Consider the following 13,040-nt stretch of genomic DNA (forward strand, 5'->3'; position numbering starts at 1 on the left):
ATGGGTTGGGGTTTGACTGAACCAAAGCTTAGTGTTTTTATCACCTTTAATATTGTAGCAATACCTCGGATGGGCTTTTTTCTGTTTTTGCAGCTTAAGATTGGCTTGTTTCACCCATGGAGAGCTCCTTTGACTGTTATCGGTTCACCGCATAATCTTCCAAATGCAAACACAACACCTCAAATCAACTCTTTCAAGCCTTTTATCTGCTCAATTGATAATGACATAACAAAGGAATTCCTCACAGCTGCCCATGAAATATTCTTTGAGTCAGTTGTCTAATTACTTTCGGCGCCTTTAAAAAGATGGCGCATCGAACTGAAATGTGGATAGCCCCAAACGAAGGCTGAGAGTTATGTCCATGTCCATTATATGTTTCAGTCGACAGGTAAAAAAACAAACTTGTGTCAGTGTCCAAATATATCTGGACCTAACTATGTTAAATGTTAAAAGTATGTCTCTTCTGATTAGTACAAAACCTTCTTTGAAATATCTTGAAATTTTCAGCATTTTTTTTAAATGTAGCTAACATATGAATGAAGTGTTACCACATTTACATACATGAGAACTAAAGGTCTCACATGAGGGAAAAACATCCAGCGTTCACATACTGAGCCATGTGTTGTTATCCGTTAGTCTTGTTTTGAAACACTCTGCTGGTTTCACAGCAGCAGCAGCTTCCTCAGTCAGTTGATGATGGAGTCTCTGCTGGTCCGGGTGATCCTGCTCGCTCTCAGTGGTGAGTTCTACTTTCTGTCTTTTCTGTCGTCAATTAATGAATTCAAATTCACACTTCACTGACTCACCGACTTTAAAACTGGATGTTTAACGAAGACGCTGTCGACAGGCTGAAGCTCTGTTCGCCACTTTAGGCCAATTTAAAAGGATTTTATGGTGAAAATCTGTTCAAAATGAAGCTTCCTGTGTGCAGGATTAAGAGATTAGAGTGCAAAAGAGAAAATGTTTATTGGCTTACAGACTTACAGGTTTGATTGAATAAACATTCATTAAAAATTAATTTAGAAGGTTTTTCTCTGTTTTAAATCTTGGTCAAACAAACTAAACGCTGATGTTGTTTAAAGTTGAATGCAAAGAAAACAGGCACATTTTTTAATACGTTTCCAAAAGGTTAAAGTTTTTGATCATAATGGTAATATTTTGAGATTTTTTTTAACATACTTTAATTTTTAAGCTATTTTCTTCTTTAACATTTATTCAACAAATCTGGACCCAAACATTTCTGATTTTATGACATGTTATAACATTTTTTCCCATGTTAATTTTTTATTTTTAACACTCACTTTGTAGGTTTTGATTTTCCACTACAAGCTTTTTTTACGTGTTCATATTACTTTACACAACATTTCAGTATGTGAGGAATATCAAACGCTTTGATGCTGTTCATGTAAAGGTTTACAGAACCACGCAGCTGTCGATCCCTCATCGACCATCCAGGTGAGGCTTGGAGAGAATGCCACCCTGCAGTGCCCTCTGCTGGACACCTCCAATTTCACCATGCTCACCACCACCACTGCCCCGACCGCGCCCACCACCCTCAGCTGGTACAGGAAAGCACCAGGACAGGGACCACAGCTCCTTGTCTCCTTCAGGTCTATGGATAGACTCAAACTGAAATACGGCAACGGTGTTCCCCGCAGTAAAGTCTCTATAGCGGCCGATGGCTCACTGGTGGTGCAAGGCTCCAAGCAGAGCGACTCGGCGGTTTATTACTGTGGAATCAGCCGGGGAGATGACCGGAAGAAGGAACCAAGGCCACGGAGCCGCAGAAGGAAATAATGTCAGGAGTGAGGATCGGCTTTACTTGGCTGCTTGTTCAGACTGTTTCTCTGCTCTTCTTCAGTTCCCCTCATTTTTAAGCCTCATCTTTGAACATCATACGCAGAAGAATATCTGCACCCCATCTCACAGTTTAATAAATGTGCTTTTTTTGTGCAGTGACTGAAAACAGTGAGCTTACATGTACAACGGCCAAGTTTCTGAGATTTTTAATTAACTTGTGTTTGAATTAAGAGTGATTTAAAGGCTGTGCTTTTTCAATATCCATGCGCTCTCACAGTCCGGCCAAATGAAGCTGTTGCTGTAAAGGTATTTGCTTTGTGGCACTACTTTTTCTTTCCCCACCATTTCTGCTGGCAGATTTATTGCTAGATTATAGCATCAGCAAAGCTAAAAATGCATAAATAAAAACTGCCTTTCTTGTACATTGCAGTACGCTATCTTTTCTTTGATTCTGTCTTTGCCAAATACAGGAAACACACTTGTTCACCCAGCAAGAATGCTTGCTTCCTGTTGATACCTTCCATAATAAAAACTGTTGATCCAAACATAGTTTCAGCCTTGTGTGCCTGTTGTTGTGTCCTGTCTCTTCCCTGAACTCCTCTGCCACCCATTTCCCCTGAGAAACCATTGCACAGCTGCAGCAGTTAGCCAGGCTGTGTTTGGTCGGTGAATGTGCTCTGACAGCAGTGATGTGGTTTTGTTGGTGTCTACTGTGTTTTCAGCATAATTTAGTTGTTTGTTTGTGTGTGTGTGTGTGTGTGTGTGTGTGTGTGTGTGTGTGTGTGTGTGTGTGTGTGTGTGTGTGTGTGTTTTGATTTGGTGGATATGAACGTTCCCTTTCACTCCTGCTATTGTCCTTCTGTCACACTCCACCCTGTCTGCACGTTCCTCTTCACCTCTCCTGTGAATTGACTGCTGCTTTGGATGGCTGACCCCAGGTACTTAAACTCATCCACCTTCACCACCTGTGCTCTGTGCAGCTTCACTGTTATACCTTTTTCTCATTCACAGATGTGTGCTGTAATACCAGGACATTTCATTCCTTTTACTTACAGGCTTTCTTCTACCTGCTCTTTGCTGTTGTTACAGATCACAGTATCATCTGCAAACATATAGTTCACAGAGACTGTTGTCTGACCTCATCTGTCAACCTGTTCATCATCACCACTGCAAACAAGAAGCAGCTCAGAGTTGAGCCTTGGTGTAAAGTCAAAGCCTTCTGTCACTCTTACTGCACACCTCAGCGCTGCCTCTGCACAACCTTCATGTACTTCTCTGCCACTCCTAAATTTATACCATGAATGTCGAGGTTATCTGAAAGTTTTTTATAATCTCTTTTATATTAATAATATGCACAGGGAAACACATGTAACAACATTTTTTGACCTAATGAAGAATAGTTTAAAAAAAAGAGTTATTAGTTATTAAAGTAAAAAACTTCTCATTAGTAAGCAGAAACCTCTAGAGCTTGTCAAAATCTGACGCACCTCATATCATTAAATATCTAACCATATATATTTTACATTATTAAAATTGAAAATACAGATAAAGCATGACTTAAAGATTCATTGCTACAACTTACTTTTCACCCTTCTATTGTCCTTGAATTAAGGACAGCCTGCCTCTGTGCCATGGGGGCATGTAGGCCAGCTTAACTTGAGATTTATTTCTTCTTTAACCTAAACGTTTCACATTTAAAGCTCGAACCCAAGTGACTGAAAAATAGCTGTGATGTCATAAAAGCTGCAGGTGTTCAAGCAAGCAGACGAACAACATCTGCGCAGATGTCATGAAGTGAAGTATGCATCAAAATCATATTTCTAAGTGGATGCGCCCTTTAAAGACGTATTTTCCTGTAAGCTGCTATAACATGAAAATTTCTTTCAAGACAATCTTACACCATTTTAAAAACTCAGTACAAGATGGTAATAAAATTACAAATGTGTTTGATGCAGAGCTGTTATACTTCTGGTGTTTTTTGTGTTTGTGCTGTAAAACAAAAATCAAGTGAAATGTTAAATGAAATGTTTAATCACACGTAGTCTTTTAGTTTTATTTGCTCTGAAAGTTTTTGTCCTTAAAGTCCCCAAAGTAATTTTAGTATGTTTTATGTGAAATATTTTAAAAATACTCATCAACTCTTTTACTTGAAATAGGAAATAAACATTCAACATCAAGCATCTCAAGAAAATTATAATCAAAAACGTAATTGCCATAGTTACAATCAGCGCTGTATTTATTGCCAGTCTCCTTAAACTGTCAGTAATCTCTTGCATCAGTTACATTTTATTTAAATGTAACAAAGATCATATGTAACTTGAACTATATTATATTAGATTAGATTAGATTAGATTAGATTAGATTAGATTAGATTAGATTAGATTAGATTAGATTAGATGTTGTGTTACAGTGTATCTTTATGGGAAATGTTCAGCTAATAAATCATAAAAACAGTGTTTGTGAACATGCAAACTGACGGTTTCACTGGGATCTTATTTAGGGTCCAACAGTTGAATTAAGAAAAAACTGAAAATTTCCTGTTTTTCTGTCCTTCACCAACTGACTAAACCAACGGTCGATGTGATCCAAGAGCAGTTTCTCTCCTCTGGAGACTGTTGTTGTTCTGCTCCAGCAGTTTCTCATGTTTCTATTTTCCAGACCCTGAAGTTTCCTGATTTCACTGATGAGAGATGATACGACACAGGAGATCTGTGGGCATCAGAGTGACAGCAGGAACCACGGGGACACACTTATCAAAGGTAAATATCTAAGGTCGAGGCAGCTGAGAAATTAATATCAGTATTTAAGGAAAACGATATGATTTAGAAATGTTCTTGGAGTACCAGACTTTAATCTGAAAGATGCACAGGTATTATTCAACAGCATTATGAGTGGTGTAGGCTTTTTACTTTAATCTTTGTTTACCAGGATTTTTCTCTCTTCAGCTAAATCTTTAGTGGAATCGTCATGGAAACTGCAGTGACTTTCATCATCCTCATAAGGTAAGCTGCTGCACAGAATAGTGAACTGTTCCTTTAACACTCACGTTTGTTCCACTGTTAGTAATGGTGGTTTGCTGCTGCTGCAGCTGCTGCACTGTTTGCTCAGTTCCCACCAGACAGACTTTCTCTTTTTCGATGGTTTTTGGCCCTGGGACCCGGCTGGTGGTGCATGTTGATGAAGAAGTGGCTGACTTTGATGCTGATGATGACCTTCTCAACCATCAAAACAAGTCAACAGGTACAGCTCCACTAGACAAACTGCACCACGGTCAGCACTGTGTTCGTATTCTGTTTGGATTTTGAGAGCTTCTCTTTAGAAACTAACAAAAACATGGAAACATAAAACAAGATGAAAGATCGTCTTTGTTTCTTTGTTTTTCCCTTTAGACCAGTATGTCAGGGGTTTAATTATCTGTAGGGGAGACCGGGGATAGTTGTAACATTTTTGACATTTCTGTCTGTAAATTGAAGCTCTTTTAAGGTAGTGGATTCAAAATGTAATGCAAAGTCTGCTATTAAATAGTGCAGCTATTTTCTCTGCAGCACAATTACCCATTGCATGGTATGGCCTCAAACACAAAGAGTGAAATGTTACAATTAACCCCATAGTCTGGGTTAGTTGTAACATATCCTGGGGTGAAATGTAACACAATGAAATAAGGGTACTAACAAAACATTAACATGTAATCTTTGTTTATTCAACACATGAATGCACTTAGAGCCATTTATGTAGCTGTGTGTGTGTGTGTGTGTGTGTGTGTGTGTGTGTGTGTGTGTGTGTGTGTGTGTGTGTGTGTGTGTGTGTGTGTGTGTGTGTGTGACAGAATGCAGAAATCTAACTTTTGAACATATTCCAACCCCCCAAAAAAGACAAATTATAAAATTTTCTGCAACTGAATATTTCATTAATTTTGGTTGGTCTTCCTTGAGTTTGGCCTCATTGGCTCAGTGGGCATTAGAACCTACAACTCTTGCACCAATTTTGAACATAACAATGAAGCTGAAAAAATGTAGTTGTTCACCAGCATCACAATTCCATTACTTTTTATCATGGCTTACCTTGGTGTGGTTTGCAAAGTGCTTCAGAAAGATGAGGAAATCTGTTTCTTGCACCCATCCTGATTTATTTCCACTACCAGTACTTCCTACTGGTCCATCTCTGACACAGAGGTCTGCATAATGTATGTGTGGGAACACAAACAGTGGAGGAATTGTGTTGCCAATGGCATTAACCGCATATACAAATGCGACCAGTGAACCTCTCTCTGCTGATGTCGTTGCCCCAACTTGTTTAATATAAGTTAAAGTAATAGTGTGGTAACATCTGCGTTATTGTTACAACTAACCCAGACTGTAGCTGTTACAAATGACCCAGACTCCTATAGCCATGAACTAGCTAACATTACAGCCAACGGCTAAAACACTAGCACTAAAGACCTACACAGAATATATCCCCATAGACATACAAATAACATAATTTAAGTTTGATGAGTTTAACTGCAAAGCAGATAATGCTATTAGAAATTGAAATAAAGTAGAAAAACGTACTTTTTGGCATACAAATTACTTTTTTTCGTGTTAAATTGTCTGTGTTTGACGAAATGTGCTGATTTTTCACATGTGATAGCAGAACTGAATTGGGCATGCACAGGATGAGTCACATCATTTGAAACTTAGCCCTGATTGGAGAAATTGGAAGTGTTACAACTGACCCACGTTACAACTATCCCCGGTCTCCCCTATGTTGAGTCCAGGCCTCTCTGGACTTTAGAACTGAAAAACTAAGAATACAATGCCACGAATGGCTTGTTAAATATTTCAGATCATCAAACAACTTTTAATAGAAGACAAAGATAACCAGAGCAAATATAAAATGCAGTTTTTAGATGATGATTTCATTGAATAAGGGGAAAGAGTTATCCAAACCTACCTGCCACTGTGTGAAAAGAAATTTCCCCCTAAACTTAATAACTGCTTGTGCCATCGTTCAAGGTGTTGTGAAGGATTTTGCTCACTCTTACTTGTAGAAATACTTTAATTCAGCCACAATTGAGGTTTTCCAGCATGCACAGCCTGTTTAAGGTCACTTCAAAACATCTCAGTCTGATTTACGTCCAGATTTTGGCCACTTCAAAACTTCATTTTGGTTCTCTTTGGAGCCACAGATTCAGGGGTTGGACTTTGCGGTGAGTTTTGGATCCGGCTGCATAACCCAAGTCTGCGTGAGCTTCAGTTCACAAACTGATGACCAGAGATTCTCCTTCAGGAATTTCTGGTAGAGAGTAGAACTTACGGGTATGTCCAGGAAAGAAAATTGCCCTGAGGCAGCAAAAAAGCCCAAGACCATCACAAAGCAGCCCCGAGACATCACCCCCGCGTTTGAGTCTTCATAGGATTTTCTTTTTATGAAATGCTGTGGTAGTTTTACCCCAGATATAACAGAATACAAACCTTCCCAAAAGTTCGACTTTTGTCTCGAGAGTCCACTGAACACTTTCCCAAAAGTCTTACAGGTGTTGATGTTTTTATTGGAAAATTTGAGATGAGACTGGAAACCCCCCCATTTACAGCGGTCCAGGAGAGCTTTTTCCGGACGATCTGATATCCTTGTGTTGGTGTTGTTCCCTCGTCATCATAAATAATTTTGTTCCAGGTTCAACATTGCAAGTGACCACTCACCTTCTGCTGAACAAACGCCTTAAAAAAATCTACTTCACTTGCGAGAAGAGAAAGCGCCTCTGTAAGGACAATATGTATAATGCTTACTGTTTATGAAAGGAAAGTATCCTGAAATGCAAAGAATTCAAGTTCCTGGATCGGCGGACAGAAGCGGTTTCTCTTCTCGCAAGTGAAATTGACTTTTTTTAAGGCGGTATTTTTCAAAGGCACAAAAGGGGGACATCACAACAATGTGATTGGTCACTTGCAATGTTGAACCTGGAACAACATTTATTATGATGATGAGGGAACAACACCGACACTCGGATATCAGATCATCCGCTTTTTCCACCCTTCATAGATGGAAATAATCATTTTAAAACTATTTTGCTTTGACTTGGATAATCTTAAAATTTATGCAGCTTTGACCTTAAAAGATGTTTTAACATTAATCCCTGAGACAACATTGTTGAACTTTTTCAGTTGAGTAGCTACCACTTCCCCTACTTTATCTAATAAGGGAAGTTTGAGGGTCTGACACATGTAACTATGCAAAAAAGAAAAACCCATTAAAACTCAGGAAGGGGGCAGATACTTTTTCATGGCACTGTAGAAATCACAGTAAGCAGTACAAAGGTGCCTGTCTGGGATCTGATGTTTGTGTTGTTGTTTCAGTGCATTTTACCTAATAATGGAAGTTTGGAAATTCATCTAAAATATTAAACACATCCATACAGTTCTGCCATTTTCTTCTGTTAACATGGAAAAAAATACTACAATGTTCTTTGTTTCCAGGTTCCTCCAACACGCCGTCTATTCAGTTGTTGTCGTCCGTGCGGCTCTCTCAGCATCCACGATCTGCTCCCCTCCTGGTCTGCCTTCTGACTGGACTAACCTCTCCTCAGCAGCACATCCTGTGGGGCCTGAATGATATGGTGCTGACATCAGTACGCCCTGAGCGGCCATGGAAGAAGTCAAAGCGGGGCTACAGCGCCACCTCAGTGAGGGAGGTGTCAACGGCAGACTGGAGGCTCACATCTTCATACTGGTGTGGAACAACGCAAGGAGGGAAAATGTACAGACAGAAACTCTGCTCAGAGGCTGAGTAATGGCTTGGAGGCCACAGGTTCAATTCCTGGAATGACATTTAGGCGTCCTTGATCACGATTTGAGCTCATATTACTTAAACTCAGTATTTTTCTGATGGGAACGTTTATATAAGGTAAAACAAACAAACATAATTATGAGGAATAATTCATGAAACAATAAAACTGATGGTAAAATTGTATTATTACAATTGCTGTTTCTCAGATTCTCTGCTATGAAGGTGTAGAGAGGAAATCACAGCAAATAATTAAATGAATCCAAAGAAACCTTAAACTGGTATTCTTACTGGACATGATGGTCAGGCTGATATCTTCTGTTTGAATTTAATTAATGGGCAGCACAGTGGCACAGTGGTTAGCACTGTTGCCTGGGTTCAATTCCACCATCAGGCCGGGGTCTTTCTGTGTGGAGTTTGCATGTTCTCCCCGTGTTTGCGTGGGTTCCCTCCGGGTACTCCGGCTTCCTCCCACCGTCCAAAGACATCCACTTTGTGGGGAAAGGTTCACTGAAAAATCTAAATTGCCCATAGCTGTGAATGTGAGTGCGAATGGTTGTCTGTCTCTGTGTCCCTGCGACAGACTGGCGACCTGTCCAGGGTGCACCCCGCCCCTTGCCCTATGACAGCTGGGATAGGCTCCAGCGCCCCCCGTGACCCTGAAAAGGATGCGCGGCAGTGACTGGATGGATGGATGGGTTAATCGGTAACAAATCCAGGCTTTTATACAGAAAGACACACGGTAACCTGAAGCACATATTTCATGTTTCATAGTCATATTTAGTGTGTTATTTAGCCGCAGCATGATGGAACAGTGGTTGTTGCATCACAGCAAGAAGGTCTCAAGTTTGATTCCACTGTGTAGCCAGAACTTTTATGTGTGGAGTTTGCGTGTTCCCCCATGTCTGTGTGGTCCCATGCAATTAGTGAGGGTAGGTTAATTGGCTCTAAATTGCTCATGGGGGTGAGTGTGAATGGTTGTCTGTGTTAACCTGTCCAGGTTGTACCCCACCTCTCTCCCTGTGGTTTTCATGGTTCAAAGGAGAAAGGGCACGACTTCCACTTGCATTCTCTGGTTGCTTACCAAGTCCTCAGTGTGCCCCTAGCATGGGAAACTGTACATTTTAACACTGGATGACTTCACATGTAGTCTGTACTAAAAAGTTGTAACAAAAAATCAAAGCAATCGATTCTGTGATGTTGAAAACGTCACCGTGCTCTCTGATGCATTTTGTCCTAATCATTGTTGGAAATGTGAATGCAAGAATTGTTTTATATTATCTTTCTATAAATATGAAGAAAAGTGAACAGAAACTCTCAAAACGAAACCTTTGACCTTTCACCCCGAAGCCCGTGAGCTAACTGGTCAACACACAGGTCAGGTCAAACAACAGAACCTGGTCAGGAAAGTTCACTGACAGAGTATAAACGTGGATATACTCAAAGGCATGTTTGCATTTCTGAATTGAAATGCATGTAGATTTTTCTCTAACCAACAGATAATGCTCAGTGGGTTAACACAAATTACATTTTATTATTAGTCTTTTATTTATCCAGGTAAAAATCTCATTGAGATTAGAAATCTTATTTTGAAGAAAGATCTGTCATCATGGCAACAGAAGTCAAAAATAAACCATATAAGTACATAGCATTTATATTTGTTTTATATTTATATGTTATTTTTTATTTTTTTACATAATTGATTTACAATCAGGTTGCACTGACTCTGTGTAATATCCTGAACTTAACCCATTCCAGCCTCCTCTTTCCTCTTTCTGATTCTAAATCTTTCCAAGGAATTCTATTATATTGAAAGCGACACTTGAATTTAGACGCCATGATAGCATTTTCACACTAGAATTCTCTATTTTATTTAAAAGTAGAAAGAGTATGACGAACAAAACGTGTGTATGATGAGCACACTCATTTGTCACCAAAAGAAATACCAGAAAATACCAGAATACCGTCAACACTGCATCCATCTGTCCTCCAAACGTCTTTGGCTGACAGCAAAGGTGTGGAAAGAAGACCAGAAGCAATGAGTGATTCATATCCTTTACTGTACATGTGATGCAAAACCCTGCCTGAAACATCCTGCAGCAAAAGTTCATTCAAACAGACCTCAGATCAGCTGAGCAGCTGTTACAGAGTCCTGCAGGATTCAAACTCCCTGTTTGCTTCTTCAATCTGATGTGATCAAAGGAAGTTAAATAATACATGCAAAGATACACGTGTAACAGCTCAGACTGTTACACTGTCACTTTATATGTCAGCTGTCAGAATCTTTAAAAAAAAGGTACAATTATACTCAAACACAAAACAAATACCATTTACAGTTGTAGCCCCACCCACTTCAACCCCACCCTGCAAATCTCTAACAGGCTAGATAAATAGAAGCAAAATGTTCATGTTCTTACAGAAGCGTATAGATATAAATCAAATATACAGTTACATGCGTTCACCGTGACTGCTAGTTATCCAGTGTGTTCCGTCTGGCAAGAAGCTTTAAACACCTGTGCTCAGGTAAACGTGGCATCCAGCTGTGACACATCTGTCCAACGGAAAACTCGTGCTTTAACTGAATGGTTTAAAGAGGAACCAAATCACAAACTGAAATTCAAATCCAAAATATATGTTTTGTGACTGACAGTCTGAAACTGCAGGTTTGATATTTCCTTTTTAATGATTCATTACTTCCCATGTAACCATGTGAAAACCCGGGTGAGTGGTCTGAATTGAAGAGAATGATTTGATGCATAAATGCAAATATATTTTTTATCTAAATAAAATATGGGACAGCGATTAGACAGACTGTTGAATTTATGAGATGGTAAGCTTGTGATCAGCATGTCCATCCATTCATCAGTTTTCATCAATTGTGGGAGCAGTGTTGGTTACAGCTGTGGTTCCTCTTTAAAAAAGAAAAGCCCTTCAGGAACAAATGTGCTCCTCTTCATAATCTAGGATTTTGTATGGTGGCTGAGACAGAACACAAAGCAGAGACCTTTAGGCAGCTGTAAACACCACAGTTTACTGCTTAATGAGACTTTACTGCATCTCTTCACGTTTCTTCTTAAAGTGCTTTAAAATGAGATTCTTTTAACTCAGTTCTGAAAAGAATTGAGTCAAAAGAATCAAAAGATAGCTAAATCACATACCAGATATATGCATTGCTTCAACATATTAATATTATTTACAAATTTGATATATAATGACGTTCATCCAGCCTGGTGTGCTGCAGACATAATTAGCTTCTTTTAAAATAAAAGATTTGATCCTAAAATCAGCAGGGCGTCTGTGTGGGTGATTTAACCGCTGAGAATCAAAGCTGTGAGATATTAGCTTTAGTTATCTTCCAGACATGATGCTGTGATGCAGGTTTGCTGTTTGCAAAGTGAAAACGTCTCGATAAAGTAGAGACTGGACTGGTTTTATGTGAAGCGGTTCACTGTGGACTGAGCTCTCTGCTGAGAAACAACTGGAGGCGGATTCAACTGTAGATGATGTCATTCAGATGCAGTTAAGCATCCTTCTTTCACTTTCAGAAGCACAGTGAGAGAATACTGCATCATTCACCTTACGCTAATGGATGCAGCTTACGAACCAAGCTTGCTAGTGTCAGCTGATACATGAGCTATCCACCCTCTCATCTATTCAAAAAACCAACGTCGTGTCCATTCTTCATATGCAGTACAAGAAAACTGCTTGCCTGCAGTGAGACAAGGAACGAATGCAGAAAACAATGAAGTAAGAGGCATCCCGGCTTGGACATCTTGGCAAGGCTCTCCATGATTTTTCGGAGATCGTGGCCTTGCTATCAGATGCTGATAAACAACATCTGAAGCAGCCAGTTCATCGCGAGCCTCCTGACCAGCCTCACTCAGTGATTAAGCAAACAAATGAATTGCTCTGTGTGAGCATATGTGCGGTCAGTTAAGAGGAATTTCCTTCACTGGCTCGTGATAAATTCAGGACTTGTTGACTAATGAGCTGTGGTGTCGTGAGTGGACATTGGACACATCAAACAAAATGTTTGAGAAACCGCTCGGTAGCCAATGTAGTGTTCTTACAAACTCCTCTAACATCTCCAAAACCTCACAGCGATTAACTACTGTGGAACCAGCAAACAGTATAATGTTTCCTGCTAGGTAGCATACACTGTTGGCTGGCTTAAAGTGCTTGCTTGTGTTTTCTCAGACTTTCTGTTGGTTCTGTCTTGGCCACCATAACTTTAAGTGTAAATGTAAATTGGATCTTTCTTGTCTCATCTCATTTTCTTTCCAGATCTGCATCTTTTCATTTCATTTTGGAAGCCCCTGTACAAAAAGAGGTAGAACGTGTGGTTTTAGATCGGATGAAAGGGGTTTATTTTCCACGAAGGTCAAATTTGGTATATTTGGGAGCTTAAACACTGAACATGTTTCTTAGCGAGTCGAGCAGTAAAATTGTTAGTAATAACTTGTCTAAAACCAAACTAC

At 39.6% G+C, this 13,040-nt stretch overlaps 1 protein-coding gene across 1 annotated transcript; it reads left to right on the forward strand.

Moving 5' to 3' along the window:
* The first annotated feature begins 673 nt into the window (after window positions 1-673).
* sid1 (secreted immunoglobulin domain 1) lies at window positions 674-2,340 on the forward strand. Its single transcript, XM_085383222.1, has 2 exons — window positions 674-739; window positions 1,412-2,340. The coding sequence occupies exons 1-2, from the start codon at window positions 694-696 to the stop codon at window positions 1,795-1,797; spliced, it is 432 nt and encodes a 143-aa protein (XP_085239348.1). The 5' UTR covers window positions 674-693; the 3' UTR covers window positions 1,798-2,340.
* Window positions 2,341-13,040: the final 10,700 nt, after the last annotated feature.

Source organism: Rhamphochromis longiceps, linkage group LG15, assembly GCF_057381845.1.
Source record: "Rhamphochromis longiceps isolate RC_006_pf linkage group LG15, R_longiceps_female_GT1.1, whole genome shotgun sequence".
NCBI lineage: Eukaryota > Metazoa > Chordata > Actinopteri > Cichliformes > Cichlidae > Rhamphochromis > Rhamphochromis longiceps.